The following is a 23060-nucleotide window of genomic DNA, read 5'->3' as shown; positions in this document are numbered from 1 at the left end:
CACTGCCAAAACCACCCCTACCCAATGGCATGGGTTCAGCACACTCTCTTGGGGTGGCTCTCTCGCCTCTGGCCATCTGGGTGGCGGTGGTGGGTGCTCTTTGGGTGAAGCCTGGGTTCCTCCCTCAGGATTCTAGGCTTTGTCATCATTGCTCTCCAGAAGTTGGGGCTCAGGTAGATCAAGTTGATGACCTGAGCACACTAATCTTTACCAGCTCTCAGGGTCCAGATGGGGTCTTGGGAACCCCAAATGGGATGTGGTAGGGAGAGGCAGACTGGGACAAGGCATAGGTCCCACCAAGCTCTCAAAGGTATAGCACAGCACTGGCTCCTCTGTTGCTGCCCTGAAGATAAGTAAAGACCATACCCCCTTGGCATGGTATTGCTCCCCTTGCTTACGGGGTCCCTTCCTATCCACTCCTTGAACCCCAAAGCCAGTGCTTCGGCCTCACGGCCATAAACTCCCCTGCACACACCAGTTCTTTTAACCTCCCTGCCCTTGTTCACACTGACCTCTCTGGAGCAACTGTCTCTTCTTTCTTTACCTAGCCCAGATTGAATGTCACCTCCTCTGTAAGGCCTCTCAGATGGCTCCCTCACCTCAGATTGAGTCCGTTTCTTCCGTTTCCTGGGCATTCACAACTCCCAGATTTCCCTGAGCTCACAATTGATAACTTGTTGCCTTATGTGGTTATGTGGGTTGTCCATCCTTCCCTATGTGGTTGTAAACAATGGAGTTGCCTGCACCTCTCATGGGCTCCTTCCAGGCCTAACATAGGCCTGGTATGCAGTAGGTACTCAATAAAGACTTTTTTTTTTTTTGAGACAGGGTCTAGCTGTGTAGTTCAGGCTGACCTTGAACTCATTATGTAACCCAGGCTGGCCTTGAACTCACAGCAATCCTCCTGCCTCAGCCTCCCAAGTGCTGGGACTACAGGCATATGCACTATGCCTGGCTAATAAAGACTTCTTGAATGAATGAAAATGGCTGTGAGTAGGAACAAGTTGTTGGATTAGACCAGTCTTGGGGATTCTGGAGGAGGTGGCCTTGGAACTGTGACAGATAGAGAGGCTCAAGGTCAGGGACAGGGGAGGCCAGAGACCTGCTGGGCTATCAGAGAGGTCTATGTGGCCAGATTCTGACAGGACCAGCTACAGGCAGCAAGGACCAGTGGGAACAAGCAGATAGAGGAGCCTGGAACAAAGACTCAGCCCCAGAGGGGACTGCAGGAGGCTGGCTCAGAGATGAGAACCTAGCTCCAAAAACCTCTGTTATAGTCGAGTTGTGGGCTGAGGAAGGTTTAGGCTTTGGGTCGGGGTGAAGTTGAGGCCACTGATGGTGAGTGAGGGTCTGGATGAGTGGGACAGCACTCATCAGGGCCACACCAGGGAGTCAGTGGCTTCTCAGCCTGAGGAATTATGGTAGAAAGCGTCACATGTCCAGGAGACACAGGTTCCCAGGGTGAGGGAACACTGGGGTGAGGCTGGAAGGGTCACTGCAAGTAGCACTCTGCAGTCCTGAGTTTAAAATTCTGGAGCAAATTCTTCTCACTGCCACCCCTGCCTGCTCTTCCCAGACTGTGCACATCATCAAGTGGCCTCTGTGATGCCCCATGGCCCCAAGGGAGCTGCTGCCAACAAATTGCCTATAGCATCTGGCATCTACAGGGGCCCTAAGGCTCTGGCATCTGTCTGTGCCCACCTGTCACGCTGCACAGGCCTGAGGTGTACAGGGACTTGGGGCCTGGGGGGGGGTGGTTAGCTACCACTTCAGCCTGTCTGTCTTCCCATCTATCTGTCCATGTCCCTGAATGACTAGGACAAGACGGAGATGGCATCACAGATGCAGCCATCAAAGAAGCCTAGTCTGAAGAGGAGGCATCAAGCCCTGGGACTTACACTCAGAGAAGACACAAACTGAGAAGGTCCCAGGTGCTGGCCAGGCTGAGGCCCAGGAGATCCAGGCCTTTTGAGAACCTGGGAGGGATCTCAGAGAGAGGCAGGGACTGCTTCAGAGGAGCACAGCAGGTCTGAGGCAGTGCCTAGCCAGATGCTGAGGGCTCAGGGATGAGGCTGTTCGGGCCAGCCCCTCCCCCGTCGTCCTGCCTGGCCCTCAGCTGTAAACACAGAGAGAACAAGTTCCGTTTCTCGGGAAATATTTATCTGAGGCGGTGTGGGGAGCGTGTGCTATGGCCTCCTTGTGTCCTTCCTGCGGGCTGGCCTGGGGGCAATCTGTGGGGCCACAGGCAGGGCCAGGAGTAGGGGTGTGTCCTGAGGCCCCTGCTTGAATGATGCTGGCTAGGAGACTGAAATCTGTTTTCTCCAAATCCCTCAAACTGACCTGTCCTCTTGTGTTCGTACCTTCAGCCCTGTCAGCCCCATCTCCTCCAGTCCCAACCTCTAAGACTTTGCTCCTCTCTGGAATACCTTTCTTCCTCTTCGTCAGTGTTTCCTAGCTCTCAGCCCTCCCTCTGGGGTGGCTTTCTCTGGGACTTTTTCCCTAACTCTAACTGTCTTCCACTTGCCCCTCAGGCTTCCAGGAGCTTCCACCCAAGGTCCTGCTGGTCTTGAACAAAGTTGTTCAGACATTTTAGGCAGCATCTTGCAGGCTTCCTCCCTGGGGAGCACAGGCCTGAGCACCCCACACAACGCCCAGATTTCACCCTTCTGTGCCCATCCCAGTGAGGCCGGCACAAGCCCAGGCACTTGGGGATGTGGGTGGATCAAATGGGGGATGATGGAAAGTCCATGAGCCCAGCCAGCATCAGTGGGGAGACAGAGGAGCCCAGAGTTTCTGCTGGCCCACTCAGGGGCTTCGGGCTCTGTCTCAGACTGGGCCAGGCCCAATTGAGCCCTGACGACAGGAAATCCTTGAAGGAACTATCAGGATCTGAGGACTCTGAGAACAACAGGAAACAGCCGTGACAGGGGGCAGCAGCTCTGTGACTGTGCCCGGTAGGGAGGGGGTGGGGTTTCTGGGACCCAGGGTGATGTCAAGGGTGACATGAGACACTGATTGTGAGACAGTGGGTGTTTTATTGGGTGTGTGACACTGAGCTTGTGCCACGTGATACCAAGTATATGACTGTGATCATGGGGTACTGTGTAGAGAGGGGGTGAGTCACTGAATATGTGACCAGGGTGTGTGGGACTTTGTGACCCACATGTGTGAGACTGTGGGTATGCCACCACGTGTGTGACACTGAGGGTGATGATGGGTGTGTGGAAGGTGTGACATCATGAGCATCAGATATATAAACATGAGCCAATGACAGTGTACAATAATGAGTGTGGTCCTGAGTTTGTGGCTCACATGTGTGACACCGAGTTGTGAGACCAAGAACATGCCCTAAGGAAGGACTGAATGTGCAAACGAAATGTGACATGGAGTGACATCAAGTGTGCAAAAACAAGTGTGTGATGCGCCTGACCCTGAACCTGACTTTGCATGTGAGAGACTGTACACAATGCTGTGGTGGTGCCATCATGGGAAGACACCAACAAGTTCAGGCAGGGAAGTGACTCTGTCTGAGGGATGCTTTGGAAAATTGTTCTGGCTGCTGAATGTTAGGGGGAGAGTGAGGGGCACAGAGGGGAGGTGGACAGCATGTTTGGAGGCTCCTGAGAAGCTGACAAGCTTTGGAGACATTGGGGAGGTAGAAGTGACAGAACTTGATGACTGAGAAGGTAAGCATGAAGGGAAAAGGGTGACTCCCCTGAGGGTGACTCCTAGGGATTTGGTTTGACAAAGCAGGTGATGGATGACAGAGATGCTTCTGAGATGAGCAAGACTGAGGGAAGGTCAAGGCTAAGCGGGTGAGAGAGGCAAAGACTGGCAGGCCTGTACTAGGGGTACAAAAAGCCAAAAGTGCTGGTGAAGCTGTCTGGGCCAGGCATGTATTTGGGAGTCAACTGGTGTGGGTAGTTTGTTAAGCTGTGGACGTGGGTGCCAGGACAGAGCCCCTCACCCTGCACATGCTGGAGACTGTGGGAGGAACACAAGGACAGAGGAGCTGCCAGGGAGGAGAAGAGGAGGAGGGGAGGGAAGGGGGAGGCATAGGGGGAGGAGGAAGAGGAGGAGGAGAGGAGGAGGGAGAGGAGGAGGGAAGGGCAGGGTGTGGACGCTGCTGAGGTGGAAGACCTGAGACTGCTGTACCGGGCCATGTGGGTGCGCCAGGCTGATAAGAGCCTTTTCAGGTGGAGGTGGAGCCAGGAGCCCTACTGGCCGGGCTGGACAGTGCATGGGAGTTGAAGACCTGAGCACAGACAGCCCTTTGGGGACCCTGGGCTTTGAGCAATGCAGAGAAGGGGTGGGGTTGCTGAAAAGGGGTGCGGTCAGGGCAGATCAAAATATTTTATTGTGCAATATTTCGAACACACAGTACCAGAGAGAATAATACAATAAACTGCCATATACCTTCACCCAAATTCAACAGTTGTCAAGATTTGGCTATGTTTACTTCATTTATTTCCTTCTTGCTTTTTTTTTTAGTTTCTCTTTGCTTAAGTTTTTTAAAAAAATTTTAATTGTGGTAAAATATACATAGCATAAAATTTACTATCCTAACAACTTTGCCTGAGTGTGTGGTTCAGTTGTATTAAATTGCACTCCCATTGTTTTGCAACCAGCCTCCAGAATCCTTTCATCTTCTATACTGAGTCTCTGCCTATTAAACAACACCTACCCTACCCCCTGGCAACAACTCCTGCTTGCTCTCTCTCTCTCTCTCTCTCTCTCTGTTTGATGACTCTAGGTACCTTATATAATTACAATCATGCATATGTGTCTTTTGGTGACAAGCTAGTATGCTCACTTAGCATAATGTCCTCAAGGTTCATCTCTGTTGTACCAGGTACAGGATTTTTTTTCTTTTAAGGCCAAACAATATTCTTTTATACACAGTATGATTGAAATACACAGTGAATGTTTACATTTAAAAATTATTACAGCAAAAGACACGTTGCAATTAATCCCACTCAAAATAGTCTCCTTTGCTTTGAACATACACATCCTATTGTTTTTGCCACTTTCTGAAGCCAGTCTGGAAATCTTCTTTTGTGAATATCTTTGTGAGGTGTGATCAAAAATACAGTGAATGCTGTTGCCAAGTGCCATCCAATGGAAAGATGTTCACATCCAATTCAAAAACATTAAGGTGTGTCCTTATCCACCTTGTTCACCAGATCTGGTACCATGTGACATCTTGCTCTTCCCTAAAGTCAAAATGACCCTGAAAAGTCAGTGTTTTGAACTGATTCAGCACACTGAGGCAGCCACAACAGAGCAACTAAAGGCATGAAAGAGGACTTCCAGAAGTGCTTCAGAAAAGAATGATGAGATAAGTTTGTTTGAAGCAAGAGGGAGTATTTTGAGGGAGATCAATGGTAATACTGCATGTCTTTTACTGTAATAAAATTTTTTTTTTGCTACTGGGGATCAAACTTGGGACCTTACACCTGCGAGGCAGGCAGTGGAACCACTGAGCTAAATCCCCAGCCCATTGTAGTAAAATTTTACAAATTTAAACATTCACTGTATTCTCACATGTACCATATCTTGCTTCTCCATTTGTCTGTCAATGGAGACTTATTTTGTTTCTATAATATAGCTGTTGTCAATAATGCTACAAATGTGAGTGTACAAAGATCTCTTCAAAACCCTGCTTTCAATTCTTTTGAGTATATATTTATAAGTAGAATTGTTGGATTATGTAAGAATTCTGGTTTTGTTTTTTTTGTAAGAAACAACCATATTGGTTTTTTTTGGTTTTGTTTTTTTTGGTACCGGGGATCAAACTCAGGTCCTCGTGCTTGCACAGCAGGCAGAGAAACCACTGAGCTAAATTCTGGCCCAACCATACTGTTTTTATTGGTACATTGTAGGTATACAACACAATTACATTTCTCATTGGGAACTTGTACCTTTACATGATACATCTTGGTTCTTATTTTTTCCCCATTCCTAGCCCTCCCTTTACCCCCTCTACCCTTCCCTATTTACAAAGACTTTATTTCCATTTTTTCCATTTCTCATCATTTTTCCTTTCCCTTCTTTCCTCTCCCATTACCCTTACCCCTTTGGACCTTTTCTTCCTATTTTGCATTATTGATTATTCATTCTAATCATTGGTACATTTTAGGTATACAATATAATGACATTCATCATTGGAAGTTTGCACCTTTACATAATCTCTCTTGGTTCTTATTTTTCACCCTTGCACAGCCTTCCCTTCAACCTCTCCATTCCTCCCTATTTACAAAGATTTTGTTTCCATTTTTCCATTTTCTCATATTAATCCCATTTTCTTTCCTTTCCCCTACCCCTCCCACTTCCTTCCCCTTTGCCCCTTTTCTTCCTATTTCACTTTACCTATTACACATTTTAGTCCTTATTTACACTTTTAGTTTCTCACATCAGAGAAACTATTCAGTATTTATACATGTGTGTCCTATTTATTTCATTTAAGAGTATTGCCTCGATGTGCATCCACTTAGCTATAAATGTCTCTAATTTCTCATTTTTTATGGCTGAGTAGTACTCCATTTTATTAAAAAACCACATTTTCTTTATCTAGTCTCCAGTTGATGGGCATTTGGGCTGTTTCCAAGTTTTAGCTGTAACAAACTGTGCTGCTATGAACATGGGCGCACATATATCACTGTGGTATGATTCTTTTAATTCTTTGGGGAAGATCCCCAGCAGTGAAATAGTGGGGTCAAATGGGACTTCCAGTCCTAGTTCTTTGAGGTATCTCCATACTGATTTCCACAGTGGTTGCACCAGTCTACACTCCCACCAGCAGTGGAGCAGGGTTCCTCTTTCCCCACAGCCCCGCCAGCATTTGTTATTGGAACCATACTGTTTTTGATAGTATTTGCACAGTTTTACATTCCTGTCAGCCATGTATGACAGTTTTAGTTTCTCTACATCTTTGTCAGTACCTGTTATTTTCTGGGTTTCTTTGATGGTAGCCATCCCAATAGGTGTGAGATGCTGTTTCACTGTAGTTTTGATTAGCATTTCCGTAAAGATTCATGATATTGAGCATCTTTTCATGTGCTTGTTGGCTATTTATGTATCTTCTTTGGAGAAATATCTATTCTAGACATTTGTCCATATTTTAATTGAACTGTTTGCTTTTGTTGTTGTTGTTGAGTTATAGGATTTTGTTGTTGTTGTTGGTGGTGGTGGTGGTGTTGGTGGTGGTGGTGGTACTGGAGATTAAACTTAGAGCCTTGGGCAACTGAGGCAAATGCTCTAGCACTAAGCTTTGTCCCCAGCTCCATAGGAGTTCTTTATGTATTCTGGATATTAACCCCTTGTTAGATATAAATGCCAATATATTCTCTCATTCTGTAGATTGTTTGGCTGAAATACTTTAAAGCAAATCCCAGACATGATGTCATTGCATTGAAGGTGGATTATTATTATTACTGTTACTATTCTTATAATTTGATGCTAAGAGGTCTTGTATGGTGCTGAAATGTGGTAGTGTGACAAAGCCAGCATGGAACCCGTGTCTGATGCTATCAGATGGTGACACAGTGGACTTAGGAGCATGATGTGCGATGGTGAGGATGTGGGACACTGAAATGACTGTGTGTCACTGAGTATGCGAGGCCTGCTATATGAGGTGACAGCGATCCTGTCTGTGTGTCATCTTGGAGTGACAGAGCAGGGCACTGCATGGGAGCAAGAGGGCTGAGGGTGTGCTGTGGGTGATGAGGGTGCTTCAATCAGTCCCTGCCTCAGCTGATGACCGTCAGAGGGAGGATGGACATTGTAGAGTGGACAAGGAGATATATCCCATAGGGATGAAATTGATGTTCTGGTCCAGCTGTGAGCCTCCCTGAGGCTTCCTTGGGGCAGGGCAAGAGCACTCCGGGGCATGCTGCTGGTGCTGAGAAACAGAGGGCTGAATGGTGTTGGGGAGCCCTACCCAGGCTCTGTCTTCAGCACAACATGTTATCTCTTGAGCCTCAATTTCCTCAAGAATCAAATGGGGCTGTTGGCAGGATCACACTAGATAGTGCTTGTAATGAAAGCAATCCCTGGTGCTAGTAAGCGCTCCATAGTCTCCTGGGGAGCAGCCTCCTCAAGCCCTTGCACTCCTGGGCATCCGGATGACAGCAGCACCCATGGGAGGACTGAGGGTGTGCTGAAGATGGAGCCCCCCACACACACCCTCTCTGTCCCTTGCTTAGTGTTGTCAGTGACACCCCCACTCTCTCCTACATCCTCTTCTCCTCGGCTCCTGCTGTCCTCACCCACCGTCAGCCTCCAGCCTGGGCTCCTGCAGCCTCATTCAATTAGGCTGATACAATTTGCTCAATAAAAAGCCCCATAATTTGGTTAATCACACCGGCAGGAGCTCAGGTCCTGTGGAGAGGGTGAGGCATAGGGGGTCCATATCAATAGCTGAGGGCACAGGTCTCCACATGCCTGTCTCACAGAGCCCAGTGCTTGGCCTCCCTGAACCCAGATGTAGAGGCTTTGGCTTCCCGGTTTGCTCGTGTCTCTGAGAGGAGGTCCCTGTTCCTCTCTAGGCCCCTGTCTCCCTTTTGGACAATAGCAGTTGGGTTGGGGCTATTAGAGCCCGCAGCCTACCTCACTGGTCTTTACATCCTGGCTCTGGTCAGTTCCCCTCATGATGTCCGCAGGGCCTTCTCCTGGTCTTTGGGGAGGACTGGAGGGCCGGTCAAGGAGACAGGGCTCCAGGGGAAGTTAAGAGGGAGTGGGTATCCTCATACCCTCACTTGGAATTTGTCCATCCTAGTTCCAGAGACAGAGACCTCTAGTCCCAGACTTCACAGCTGGAGGTGGGAGCAAGAAGAAAGGGAGCTGCCATTTCTTGGTCACCTGCAAGGCTACTATTTCTTAACCATTGACAGGGTGGGTGGCACTGACACTGAGCCCACTCCCTTCACCAAGACTTGGTCCTCAACATTGCATCTGCCTAGAGGGTTGGGGGTCCCTTCTTTCTAACTTGAACAAAGTGGCCTCAGCCTCCTACTGAGAACCAGCTTAGGGAAGACTTGGATGGCTCCAGTTTAACCTGGGCAGCTTTTTTGTTTTGTGAGATAGGGTCTCACTATGTAGTCCAGACAAACCTTGCACTTGCTGTGTAGCCCAGCTTGGCCTCAATCTCGTAATTTCTTGCCTCCTCCTCTGGAGTGCTGGAATTATAGGAATGTGCCACCACACTCTGGGGATAGGTCCCATTTTACAGATGAAGAAACTGAGCTTAGGAAAGTTAAAAGATTTGTCCAGGTGTGTGGCGTGTGCTGGAACAGGGCAGGGGATGGTCCAGATCTGGGAAGTTGATGGAGGAAGCGATGGGGGAGAATTGGAACACCTAGATATCAACATCCTCAGCCATATACTCATGTACTCATTCACAGACAAGAACAGGCACTGGCACACATAGTCCCCTGCTAGCCACACCTTACGGCACACACCAGGCTCACATCTATGCCAACGACCCCAGTCACACGTTCATGGGCATAGGTAGTAAAGGCCACCCACGCGTGCAAATGACCACGTACACACAAAGACACAGGATACTCACATGTTCACACTCACATGGTCTCCCACAGAAGCACAATCCATACACTTTCACACAGATGTTTTCCTAGTAACCCAAGGGACATAGTCTGTTGTGGTCACATGGTGGTCCGTAGGGACATGCCATTATGGACAACATGTATTTAGGTCACCAGAAAAACAGGAGCTCCCCTCAAAGTAAGAAATAAGTTCAGTTTTGTTATGTATACTCAGAATTTTGCCATCAGAAAAATCACACAAAAGCCATTTGAATCTTCACTTCTAGGATGAAATTTATTTTGAATTACACATAGCATCCGAGGGTCTGACAGAGGGCAGAATCTTTCAGGGCCCTGGGCCCCTAAGGGTTCTGCACAGATTCATAGGCACAATCCCACCAGAGCTTCCAGGCTCACATTCACTGGCCCTGGCTGTGTGCACATGTGCATGTGTGTGTGTGCATGTGGATTTGTACCAACTCCCAGGCTGCCCTTGGGATGTGAGCAGGGAGGGTAGGAGAGGTTCCAGAGAATCCAGATGTTTGTTCTCTGGCTCCTGGGGCCTCTAAAGGCAAATAGCTTTGGATGCCAGCCTGCCTGCTGGGGTGGAGTTTGTGAGGAGCCTGCCCTGGCCCCTGGAGCCCCATGGGCCAGGGCCCTGCACAATGACCAGGCCTCATGGCCAGCTTTCCATGGGCTTTCAGGCCCATCACTTCCCCTCTCTGGGGCTTGGTTCTCTCATCTGAAAAATGGAGGAAAGAGGAGGTGAGACTGGCTGGGTTTTCCCCTTGGGACTGAAATATGTAGAGAGATGCTCAGGGCCTAGGGCCAGAAGTGAAAACCAAAGCTGGGGAGAGGTCAAGGAGGGGCCAAGGAAGTCCAGGTTCCAGGCAGGGTGTGGAGCCCCAGATGCTGCAATGTATCCCTCCAACTCTTTCCTGCACAGAGAGAGCCCTGGCCTCAGTGCCCACACCTGCTCTGGGCCCCTGACTTGCTCTGCCCAGAAAAGCAGTGGGGCAGGAGGTGGGGACGAGCATCAGGAAGCAGGGCTGGGGACTTCTGGGGCACCAGGTCAGGGCCAGACCTAGGAGGACAGGAGAGAAGAGAGGACACCACGGTTCAGGGCTGAGCAAAGGCATTAGTCGGGAGGGATGAAGAGGTAGAGAATAAGACCAAGAGTCGGGCAGAGGCCAGAACACGCAGAACCTGGGTGAAAGGAGGGAGTAAATGGCAGACAGCATCCCCTCATTCCTTCACCCTTCTGGAGGCGTCCCGGAGGGCTCTGCAAACAGCTCCCAGCAGCTGGGAGCTCTCAGCCCTATGGCCCTGTGAGGTGCCGTGGCAGTCTTATGGGGAGGAGGAGGTACAGTCATACATGTGCTGAACAAAGAGCTGCTGGGTTGGGGGACAGGAGCCCAGAGAGGCCCGTGCCCCAGGGAACAGAGTGGATGGAAGCCCAGAGACAGGGGCATGCATGAGATGACCCTGCCCAGAAGATTCCCCACCCTAACCCCTAAAAAAGAAGGGCTATTTTTAGGGACAATAAAAGTGCTCACACATTCCTGAAGGGGCAGGACGGGGAAGGGAGAGGCAGGAGTCAGGGATTGAGAGGGTAGGCCCTGCTCCGCCCCCAGCTCCAGCTTCCCTTCAAGGGCTTCCCCCAGGGAATTTCCTGGCTGGCCCTGGCTCTCCAGCCTTGTCCCCAGGGACCCCTCCTGGCACTCACATCAGTCCCTCTCTTTCTGAATTGGTTTCTATCCCTGTCTTTCTCCTACACCCATTTCCCCCCCTCTCTTGGGATTTGAGAAACAGCTGAGCTGGGCCAAGTGATGAGGATGGAGCCAAATGCAGTCACGGGATGAAGCAGGGTGAGGCTGTAGGAGACACATACCAGAGAGAAGCAGCAAGACAGGCGACATGGAGAGCCGAGGGAGGCTCCAGGAGAGCTCGGAGGACCTAGTTAGGGCAAGCCCCCTGGCAAGCAGGTGTCCCCAGGCAACTGACCACTCTGTGCCTGTTCCCCACCTAGGCCCAGAAGAGGCCAGCATTTGCTCCACCCACCCCCAGTTCTCTCCTTCCTCCTGGCCCTCAGTAGGCCCACATTAACCTTGTGCCAGGCTGATACCATTCAGCATCCTCCCATGTGAGCACCATGTCTGGCACAGGGAGAGACAAGAGATCCAGACTCTGGCCTATGAGAAGATACCTTACCCCACCTCCATACCTGAGAGGGGATCAGTCCATCTTCCAGCCAAGGCAAAGTACTAAAGGGGCCCCAAAGTTGCCCAGTGCTGGGAGGGAGGTGATTGAGTGTGGCCCAAGGGCTAGGCTGGAGCATGGGCCCCCTGCCTCAGATAGGATCTTTGTGGCCTTTCCTTGCCTCCTCTGGCCTGAGTATACCCTTCATGCTGAGGACTGAACCCCATCATGCCTGGACACTCTGGTTCTGTGAGAATCTCAGGAGGTCTGGGAGGAGGACAGGTCATCACCTGGGCAGAGGGCTTTCTGGAGAAGGTGAGGTCACCCCCTCACTCTTCTGGAAGAGCCCCTTCTTTGTGACCAGCTGGGCCCACCGCTTCTGTGCTGGGAGATGACCCTAAAGCAAAAGGTCTTGTTGGCCTGAAGAGACCCTTTGGAAAGGTTACCAGAGCCCTCAGAACAAAACACCCTCACAAGGGTCACAAGATCTGCCCCTCTGCCCACAGATGGCATCTACCCCTCACAGCTTGGCAGTCTTGGGCACTCAGTACTTCACAGGTCAGCAAACATGGCCTGACTCCTATGAGGGGCTGGGTGACGCTGGGAACCTAGAGAGGAACAGGCCACAACCTCTGCCTCTAAGAGGCCCCAGTATGACAGGGAGCCAAGTAAGAAAGTCTGGCAGCATCCTGACATGCACAATGCTGTGACCTGGGAGCATGGCTGTGAGGGTCCCAGGTAGAGAGGACAGTAAAGAGAAGGGAGGTCATCATTCATGCATTCCTGTGGCCACCGCTTCCTGAGAGACATCTGACACTGGTCCAACTCCTCACTCAGCCCCCTCTCCTCTCCTGCTGGGGCCTCCATGCATGGCTTATGGAGGTTTGGACTTGCTTTGTCCAGCTCCCCACCCACCATGGAGGCCATGTGAGTGTTGAGGTAGAAAGCTTCATAGACATTCAGGGTCCTGGAACCGGGGCTGGAGGACCACAAGTCACTAAGCCCTCCCTCAGGGCGCAGACACCTAGCCATGCCCTGCTCCTTGCTTGCATACCCTGGGGACAGAGAGCTCACCCACCTAGCTGCCCTGGCTTCTCTGACTCTTGATTATGCTGTTTGTTACATCTGCCTCTTTGTCACTGCCCCACTGTGCCCAGCTCTGCCCTCAAGGGCCTTAGGCCAGGAGACAGGAGAGGTAGAGATGGCAGTAGATCAAGATGACTAGGGTGGCAGTGGGGAAGGGGCTGCTGGTGACATCCTCAGGAGACAGGGATGGAGCCACTGTGGGTTCTACCACGTAGATGAGGAAGCTGAAGGTGGGAGGAGTGGGGAAGCCCTGAGGCGAGCCTGTTGGCTCCATCTAATGTCCAGTATCTTCCTTACAGGGTCAGCTCGCCCTCCCCATGCTCAGCTCCTGCTGCCTTTTCTCTTCCTGTTTTGCCTGTTCCTGTACCCTTTCCTCCTCTAACTCTGAACCCCAGGATGGGAACTGAGTCAGGCCCTCGGATAACTGATTGTACCTTCAAATATCCAACCTTGCCTCCAAACCTGCCTTCCCTCGCCATTCCTTCCCCCTTCTCGCCCTCGCCTCCATCCTAGCCCGATAGATGGATCCATGGGACCTGGAACAGTCGGCAGGAGCTAGAGTAGGAGCTGGGACTGACTCAGGCAGGGTGGGAGGCCCTGGGGGAGCTGGCTGTGGCCATGGGAAGGTAGGTGCCAACGCCAAGGCCGAGCTCACGAGGGAGGCTGGGACCCTCACTGGAAGGCCTGGGACAGGCGCAGGTGTATTCTACAGTGCACGTGTCTCCAGCGTGGCTCGGAGGCTGGAGACGCGGCCCTGTTGGAGTAACAACTGAAGCCGGAGTCTGCGAAGACGTGGCAGGGGGGTGGGAGAGGTTGGAGTAGACGGGAGAAGTGGAGGGAGGAGGAGAAAGGAGGGGGAGGGGCGAGGCTTCCGGTAGGGCTGGGCTCCTGAGCTGCAGGAAAACCTGTGCTCTCCTACCCACGGGCCCATCTCCTTCTCTCCTTCCTCACCCCCACCTCTCCCCTCTTTCTGGATCTTCCCTGTGATGTCCCTTCATGGGGGTGAAGGGGCATAGACTTGTCTTCAGAGCGTGCCCCACCTGAGTGAGGCCGCTCCTGTCTGTCCTTACTCCCTCTGCCTGAAAGTATCTTGATCAAACAGCACCTCCCAGGGCTAAGGAAAGAGGATCAGAGAGAGTCAGTGGGTCTCATGGTGTGATTCGCGCAGCATCTGTATCATCTGGAAATGGGGCAGAAACGCTGGGTATGGGGCCCAGCGCTCTAGTAAGCCCCCTAGGTGACTCTGGTGCATGCTAAAGTTGGAGAACCACCAGGGACCCCTGTAGGCACAATGAGTGCTTGAGAAAGGTGCTTTCTCTTCCCCCAGAGCCTCATCAAAACAGGGCACTGACATCTGAGTTAGTCCAACTCTGACCTGGGTCTCTGTCCTGCCTCCCCTCCAGATTAGGTCTCCCGATAGTCACCAAGCCTCTTTCCTTTTTGCTCTTCTCCCTGGTTCAGCTCTTCCCTATTGACGGGATGCCTGGGGGTGCAAGATATTAGCACATATAGCAGCTCTTCTCTGAGTATTTCAGGCACAGTGTCTACCAGAGGCGGCTCCTTGGGCAGGTGGCAGGCGTGGGCGGGTGCAGAGGGAGGAAGGGAGAGAGGAGGAGGAGGAGCCGCCTAGTCCTGCTTCCTTGTCTTCTGCCTGGGTGCTGGGCATGCTGGAAGGCTGTGAGAAGCCACAAAGGAAACCTAGGGTGCTGGGCTCTGGCTGGGGTCCAAGGCCCAGCCAGAGGGGGCTTCTCTAGTCTCAGAGGGGGAGTTCTACCAGTCCCTCTAAAGGGTAGGCATATGCTGGGCAGAAAGATGGACAAGTTCTCCTTTGCCTTCAGAGGGAGGGTCTCATTCTCCCGGAAGATTAGAGAACGTGTATGTTGCCCACCAGAACAGGACACAGGAAGCAAAAGAGTATAAGCGGCATCTGTGGCTGGCACCCTGTTCATGGCCACCTACCTGAGCTCCCCCATTCTGTGGGTGCCCATTTTGGGTCAGATGCTTTCCCCCCAAGTTCTCAAGATGACTGCTTGGAGGTTTGGGTGAGGAGGGGGCAGGACAGATAAGAGTGGGTGGGGGCAGGGAATACACAGGAGAGAGATGGAGAGGGGAAGACTGGCCACCCGGGAGGAAGAGCGAGGATGTGGAGGTGCCAAAGCTGTTTCGACTCAGAGGCGAGATAGGAGGGCAGTGTGTGGCAGAGATGGACATCAACTGAGAGAATCATGGAGAGAGGCAGAGAGATCACTCAGAGAGACCAGGAGAGCCTAGCCGAGAGGGAAGGAAAGAACACAGCAGAGGAGCTCCAAGGTCTTACAGGATCTTGAAGGAACTTCCCTCCCTTTACAGAAGGGAGTACCAAGTTCCAGACTGAGAGGACCCTGGCCCCCCATCATGCAGGGCACCCAGCAAAAATAGAGTTGGAATGGAATAGAATGGACAGTCCCAGTAACACAGCTTGAGTCTCAGGAGAGAGGCACTTCACTCTTTCTTGCTTTCTCTCTCTCTCTCTCTCTCTCTCTCTCTCTCTCTCTCTCTCTCTCTCTCTCTGTCTCTTTCTTTCTTTCTTTCTTTCTGGAATTGAGAATTGAACCAAAGGCCTCCAACACTAAGCTACATCCCAGCTCTTTAAAAATTGTTTTTTCTGAGACAGGATCTCACTAAACAGGCTAGGTTTGAACATTGTGCTCCTCCTGCCTCAGCCTCCCAGAATTCTGGGTTTATGGGCATGTCCCACCACACCCACTGGTACTGACTCTTGAGTTTGATGTTATTACTTTCTTGCAGGCCAGCAAGAGGGTGCGGGGAGTTTTCATTCCAGAGCAGGAGGTGCAGGGTCTAGGTGCCAGGCCACAGAGAGAGTAATAGGAGGGACTGTGGAGGTGAGAATTGGAGTCTTGTGGAGAGGAGATGGGAGGGCTGCTTGTGACAATGATCTTGACCCTCAAGAAAGCCATCAACCCTTGTGCTGGTGGCTCCAAATGGGACAGGGCCAAGGTCTCTGTTTTCATAACCTTAGGGTTTAAGAAGGAGTTAGAAGTAATTCAGTTCAGACCCTCCACTGTCTCCAAATGAGTGCAGAAATGCTGACCGGGCCCCATTCACCGCCCCAGCCCTGGCTTCAGCCGAGCCTGGACTCAGAAGAGATTCCTCTTTCTTAGTACCCGGGAGAAAGACTAGTGTGTGTGAATGGTGCTATCTACGGTGCTGATGGCCCTACCTCAGACCACAGAGCAGCAGGGAGAACAGGAAGGCTCCATCCATCCATTGTTTTACCTACCCACCCAACTACCCATCCACCTACCATCCACCCATCCATTTATTCACCCATTTTTCCACTCACTCATCTATCATCCACCCAACCACCCCCCTGCCCATCAGGCATCTGTCTACCCACCCGCCCAACCTCTATCCATCTACCCAGCTACCCATCCACCCACCCATCATCAATGAATTAAATTTTTTTAAAACCATAGAACTATATGAAGCAAAACTGGAAAGATCCACTTTTACTAATGAGAAAACCAAAGCTCAGAAGAGGAAAGGGATGTGTTTAAGGCCACACAGAACTTCTGTCATCAATCTGGGACAGGACTGGAAATCTCTGTTCTTTTCTTTTCTTTTCTTTTCTTTTTGGTACTGGGGATCAAACTCGGGTCCTTGCACTTGAATCAGGCCGCGGAACCACTGAGCTGAATCCCTGGCCCGGCCCCTCTGTTCTTTTCTATACACCACAGATTCTCCCCTAGGGTCTGGGAAATTACTTGGTTGTTATGCTGATATTCACACTGGTGTTGTTCAAAAATCTGCAAGAGCAGGAAATGTGACCTCCTCCTCACTACTCTGAGCTGGGGCTCAGTGTGTACACATGCCTAAATGCTTGCTTGTGTGTATACTGGGTGTATGGTTACATTTCTGTGTGTGCATGTTTGTGTATGGGTGTTTGCACATAGAAATGGGCAGGGGTGCACACGTGGCAATTTTGCATTTGCGTGACATGTGTAGACTGTTTTCCCTCTTCCCTTTATGATTCCTGGGCCTCTAGCCCAGACATTAGCCTGGCTCCCCACCTGTGCCTTCAATTCAGTAATTTCCTCACTTCCTATTTGCAGCTATTCCCCAACAACTCTCTCCTGAAGCAGCCACTCTGCCCTCTTGAATGCATGGCTTTGGACTTTGAGCTATTTCATCCTCTGAGTTGATGCAGAGGAGGCGAGGTTGCTTTGAGAGCTGGGGAAGATTCATGGAGCAGGTGGCATTTGAGCAGAGTGTGAAGGCCCCTTTGACTGCCAGGTCCTAAGCTCCCCTATCCAGCAGCAGTTCCTGCACCCAACATTCCCTACTCCTAGGGTGGATGCATAGGCCTTAGAGGTGGGTGGAGAGCTGGATACCAGGCAGAGACCCTTGGAATTCACTGGCCGTGTCTGCATTCATCCCACTCTGGCCAAAGATGTGAAGCCCTTCTTTGCTGCTGCCCCAACTGTCCTCAATTTTCTTTTTCTGCCCCCCACTTTGCTATTATTTTGCCCTTGGCCTAAAAAGTCACAGCAAACTGATCAATCAGAACAAAGGCCAGGCAGGCAACCACCAATTCCAGTAAAGGACACTTAAGAGCATCCCCCAATCAACGCAAAGGGCAGGTTGTGGTGCCCACCAATCAGAAGAAAGGACAGGCTCTTCTCTCTAAGCCACCCTGGGGCAGGAGATAGGTGCTGAGCTGGAGCCAGACAGGGGCTGGAGATCCAGGGATTTGGGTTCTGCATCTGGCTGTGTTCTGACAAGCTGGCTGGACACAGATGCATCATTGTTTCTCTCTGAGCCTCAGTTTCCTCATCTATCAAATGGGGATACTGAAACCTGTGCCTTTGAAAAATTTCTCCCCCCATCAGGCTTACTCCATTTGTTGCCTTGGGCTCTCTTTCCCAACTTCCCCAGCACACACACGTCAGGTGTCATTGAGGGCAGAACCTCTCAGAGGTCAGCTTGATAACCCCCCATCTCCAGGCAGCAATATGTCTACTCCTGCTGAGCCCCAGTCTGGAAGTCTGGGTCTGGAAGATTATGTTTTGAGATTACTTGAGACATCAGCTCTTCTTCCTTCTTCGGTCGTCAGCACTGATTTTGGAAGGCCACAGTTACCTGTGTGGCTGCGGTGTGAGCAGGTGTTAGTGGAGCCCTTGCCCAGGAATCCACGAAGAAGTAGCTGTACCTGTGAGAACTGGAGAGCACATGTTTGTGGGGTGGGATGGGGTAGATGCGTGTGTGGAGGAGTCTGAAGCATGTTGAGTGTCTGTGAGAATGTAGAAGCCTGCGGCTAGGTACGTGAACTGTGAAGTGCGGTGCCAAAGTGGCACGGGACAACCACTCAATTTGGAGGTTGTGTGGTTTGGAATGAGCAGCTTCTGATGTCCAAAGGCAGACATCTCTCCATGAGCAAGATGTGTCTTCATCCTGGAGCACTGGGAGGGATCAGAGGGAAGCTGGGGGGAAGCAATGGCTAGTAGGAATAGGGGTGGAAGCCCTCTGCTGCCCCCTCTTTCTGGGAGCACTGGATTGAGTGAGACGGGCAGGGAGGAGGAAACTAGCCAAGGAGACCCAAGAATGAAATGTGAAGCTGAAGCCCAGATCCCAAGCAGGACTTCCTTTGGCAATCTTTCTGATAAATGGGCATCTGGCCCATTCTTGTGCACCCTCAGGATGGGGAGCTCACTCCCTAACTTTCTCCCGGTGGCCTTTGCCTTTGTAGCCTGGCTCGCCTGGAAGAATGTCTTTTATTGATGAAATCCTGTTTTACTCCTCTGTAACCCTATGGGTCCCCAAGCTGTCCGTGGGGCCACACCCTGGATGTGTGGGAATTTGGAGTTGGAGAGTGACAACAGAGTCTGCTCTGCTGTAGGTTAAGCTGCCCTAGGTTATCCAGGCTTAGTCACATGCAAGACTTGGTTTCCAGTTCTCTCCTTACCTGGATCACATCCCTGCATGGGGCTCATCTTGTACTTACTTGGGAAGCAGTGAGCCAAGGATGATTGAACCAGATGACAAGTGGAGGAACCAGCATCTTCCCTACTTGGGTTAATTGATCTCTATTTCTGTGGCCTGCAATTTCAGCATTTTTATTTTTACCAGCCATGCTTACACTATGAGCTTTTGCTCATACATGTTGAACTTGTGGTCTACTAAAACTCTTAATCTTGTACCATTTTCATGTGAACTTGAACTCACTGTATAGCTCAGGCTGGCCTCAAACTCAGAATCCCCCTGCCTCAGCTCCTGAGGGTTGGCATTACAGGTGTGTGCTACTACACCAGGCTCGCTTTTCTTTGTGAACACAGATGCAGCCATCTTCGAGGAAGATATCAGAAAGGACTTCCAAGGGCTTGGGAGAGAGTGTGGCTCAGTGGATGGTGTGAGTCACGATCTTGCCTTGGCCTTGGATCCCCTTTTCCATTACCTTTCTCTTTGATCCCCGTGGCTCTGGCTGAGTTAATAGAGCGAGAAGCAAGGACCTTTGTTGTCCCTGTTCCGGCTCTCCAAGGACAAGGCCTGGTTCCGGGATGGGAAGACTGTGAGCAGTTAAGGCTGGTGTCTCCCTCCCTTCCTCTGGCTGCCGGGATGGCCCACCTCGGGGTTCAGGTTGCCCTGGATCCTCAGTTAGAACATGAGACTGGGTGAGACCTCCTCCCTTCTGGGGAGAATGCGGAGGGTCCTAACTGTAGCAAGCGTTCGGCCAAGTACCTACTCTTTGCTGGGCACTCTCGGAGGCACCTTTAGTGCTCAGCTTCATTTTAATTTTCATTATTTAGTGCTCAGTTTCATTTTGTCTTTATGTCAGCCTTTGAGGGTGACAGCCACATTTGTCCCCAATTTACAGATAGAAGACTGAGTCTTAATGATTCAGCCAGACACACACTGCTAATACATAGTGAAGCTAGCATTTAATTTTGGGTGGGTTTTTGTTGTTCGCTCATTTTTTTGGTTTGTTTTAACGTGGAGGCTTGCGTTTTTCCTTCTACACCAGAGTTGTCCTCCACAAAAGGCCATGAGACCTGGAATCTACCCTGGTTTGACCTCTTAACTTACTGTGAGACCTTGCCTAGGTCCCTGTCCCTTCTCTGAGCTTCAGTTTGACTGTGAGATGAGGGGACTTGGACTTCCTATGGCCCTAATGCTGATTGATTCTGAGGTTCCAAGTTCTGGGCATTTGGATGTTGGGGAGACACAAGCTTGGTCAAAACAAGGATTTTGTGTTCACAGCCCTCTGGAGCTACGCAGGTGCCCTGGCCTGCCCAGCCAAGGCCCTCACTGCCCTTTCCTCTCTTCTAGGATGCTTTGCTGACCCTGGGCTCTGTCATCGATATTGTGGGCCTGCGACAGGCTGCCAAAGAGGCCCTCTCAGCCGTGCTCCCCAGAGTGGTAGGTGCCTCTTCTCACCCTACAAGTCCCCCCCGCCCCAGCTTTGTCCAGCTCTACACAGGACCTCACGCTGGGTCAAGGAGCAGCAGAGGGTCTGCGTGTGTGTCCTGACAGGGCTGGGAGGGTGGGAGCTGAGGCTGAGCCTGGAAGAATGAATTTACATAGGAAGCCTGCAGTGTCTGAGCTAGAAGGGCCTTAAAGGTTAATGTAAAGACAGATAATGGAAGGGATTCACCTAGGATAACAGGATATGGTGGCGTCAGGTGGGTTTTGGAATATGTGCAGCAGGAGAGGTTGAGGGCAGGCATGAAGAACTTCTGAGGTGCCAGGTCTTAGAAGGGCTGGAGGCCTCAGTGTTGGGTGGTGTCCTGCCTGGTGACAGAGGGATGGACAAAGTAACCTTAAGCAATCCCAAGCATCCCTGTGTACCATCCTAATACCTGAATGGGGTTGCAGGTGTGGGGCAGGTAGAGGGTGGTAACCATGGTCACCTGGACCCCACGTGTCTAGCTGGGGTAACTGTGTCCCTTTTCAGCTGGCCCAGACCACTTCCCAACTTGGCTTCAGTGGCCACTGTTCATCCTTTAGGCAGAAAGGCAAATAAACGAGTCCTTGAGGCCCAAAGCAGCAGGGTCTCAGCTGTGCTGGATACAGGGAACTAGAGGACTTTGGGTACCTGCAGGATGGGGTCTGATCCAACTCAAGAGTAGGAAGACTTCCTGGAGAAGGAGATGCCCAAACTAATTCTTAGTGGCTTTGACTGTCCTCTCCCTTACTCTAACCATCAGCCAAGGGCAGCTTGTGCTCCAGGAAATGCAGCCAACTCAGGATGCGACCTTCCCGCTTCAGCAGAGCCCGTTGTCCCTGAATCTGCCTGATGGATGAGCCACCAGGATCCCAGAGAGGGAGGGCACTTCCCCCAAGGTCACACAGCATGACAGGGACAAATGGGATTTGGCACCTAGGCACCCCCATTCCCTCTCCTCAGCTTTGCCTTCCCAAAGCCTTGTAGAAGTTCAGTGCCCAGGAGAGGGGATAATGACTGAGCTTTATTGAGCGTGAAATTGGTAGGAAGTGGGTGGTGTATTGGCACCCAAAAATATATTATTCCAGAGAGGGATAGGATGGAGGCAACATCTGGCACATCTGGAAAGGGATGATAGGGGAAGCTGGTAAGTCAGTGTCCAGGGGCCTGCCCTGAGCACCTTGAGCCTGGCCTGGGACTGGGGAGGAGGAGACTGGTGAGGTTTTCACAGGTGTGGCGCCCTGTGCTGGAATAGACATCCTGCACTGGATTAAGCAGCCCCAAAGCTGGGGTGACAATTGTGATCCAAGCTAGGAGGTTCTTGGGACAATGAAAATGGCACCCTGGCCTACCCGGGAGACCTATAATGAGCTAGGGATGCCCTGACTGGAGGGAGGCCTGACCTGATTGCGGGGCAGGGGGCTTGGGCCCCAGAGAGCTGAGGGAGCTGAAGTCACCCTGCCCAGGGAGTTGGGAGCTAGGAAGGCCCCCCCAGGAGGGAGGAGAGCTGCCGGCACCCACCTGGCTTCCTCATCAGCACCCATTGTGCGGGCAGCCCCACGTGCAGATGTGCTGATGTGTCTCAAATGGTTCCCTCCCTCTCTCCCATAAACTTGGCTAATTTTAACCCAGAGGGCTGAAAGTGAGGGGGTGGGAGATGTGGGCATCCGGAAGTGAAGTGAAAATCTGTCCCCCTCCACCATTTGGCTCTCTGCCAAGGCTGTCGGTGTGCCCCTAGGCTGCTCAGCACCTACTTGCGCCAAATATCCCTGGCCCTCAGCTGCTGAATGCCACGACAAGGAAGAGGCTTGATATGGGGGTGGGGGGCAGGTGGCCTCTCCCTGGAATTCTGTATCCCTGAACTGCCACCCAGACCTTCATCCCAGGAGGATGAAGAGGCATCAGACCTTGCTAGGAACTCACCCCTTCAGGCCTCTCATTCCTGCTCCATGCCACCACTGAACTGTCTCAGTGTCTCTGGACACAGTGCTGGGGCACCTCCTAGGGACTGGCAGCCCAAAACAAGGACAGTGGTGGCAGGACTGCGGGCCCTTACAGTCCCAGGCTTTGCTTCTGCTGAAGGACCACACTTACTGAGGTTGGGTTGTCCACACCTAGCGCCATGCCCCCTCCTCCTGAAGCCCTCCTTGAGGGCCCTGAGAGGAGAGGAGAAGGGAGGGGAGGGGAGCGAAGGAGAGGAGAGGAGAGGCCCCTCTGGCCTCCCATGGAGAAAATGGCAGAATTATGCAGCCAGGCTGTGCAGAACAGAGGTCGGGGGTCCCTAAGGGTCACCGATTCTGCTTGGAGGGAAGGTGGCTTTTTGTCTACGGGTCAGAGAAGGGAGCTACTTCTGCCAAGACGTGGCCTGGGACTGAGGCCCTGGACAGCTCTGGACCTTTGGGAGGGAGGATCGGAGAGCTGAAGGTTTGACAAGCTTTGAGTAAGAGCTTTGATCTCACTCTGGTGATTGATCCTTCCAAAATACCAATCGGCGGATGTCTGGCTGGCTGCCGGCCCGTCCCCCACTCTCGGTCTCAGGCCCTTTGGGCTCAGCCCTCCTCCGGCCTAGCCAGCCCCTCGGGCCTCTTCTCGTTGTCCATCCCTAAGTGCTTTGAGCTCTTTCCACCTCTGCACATTCCTAGATATGGGCTGCTTGGCCTGAGAGGCAATACGGGGGCCCACCCACTCCCCAGTGAGTCTAATGCCCACTCCGGTGTATCTTAGAGGTCACTTCCTCCAGGAAGCCCTCCAGGACCCACAGAGGATGGGTGCAGTGCCCTCTTTGCACTCCTCAA

General features: G+C 51.7%; 1 protein-coding gene across 10 annotated transcripts in view; it reads left to right on the top strand.

Moving 5' to 3' along the window:
• The window catches only part of Pde2a (phosphodiesterase 2A), a 92002-nt gene that overhangs the window by 42434 nt on the left and 26508 nt on the right, over positions 1-23060 (top strand). For all 10 annotated transcript variants that reach the window (XM_004863295.4, XM_087211884.1, XM_021243220.2 and 7 more), the window contains one exon: positions 20151-20240. In XM_004863295.4, coding sequence (XP_004863352.2) covers positions 20151-20240 — 90 coding nt within the window. The remainder of the gene's footprint in view (positions 1-20150; positions 20241-23060) is intronic.

The sequence above is a fragment of the Heterocephalus glaber genome, unplaced genomic scaffold, assembly GCF_053883595.1.
Source record: "Heterocephalus glaber isolate CG9 unplaced genomic scaffold, H.glaber_assembly_v1.0 deba00001428, whole genome shotgun sequence".
NCBI lineage: Eukaryota > Metazoa > Chordata > Mammalia > Rodentia > Bathyergidae > Heterocephalus > Heterocephalus glaber.
The sequence above is the reverse complement of the archived record's forward strand: the minus strand, read 5'-3'. Positions and strand labels throughout refer to the sequence as shown.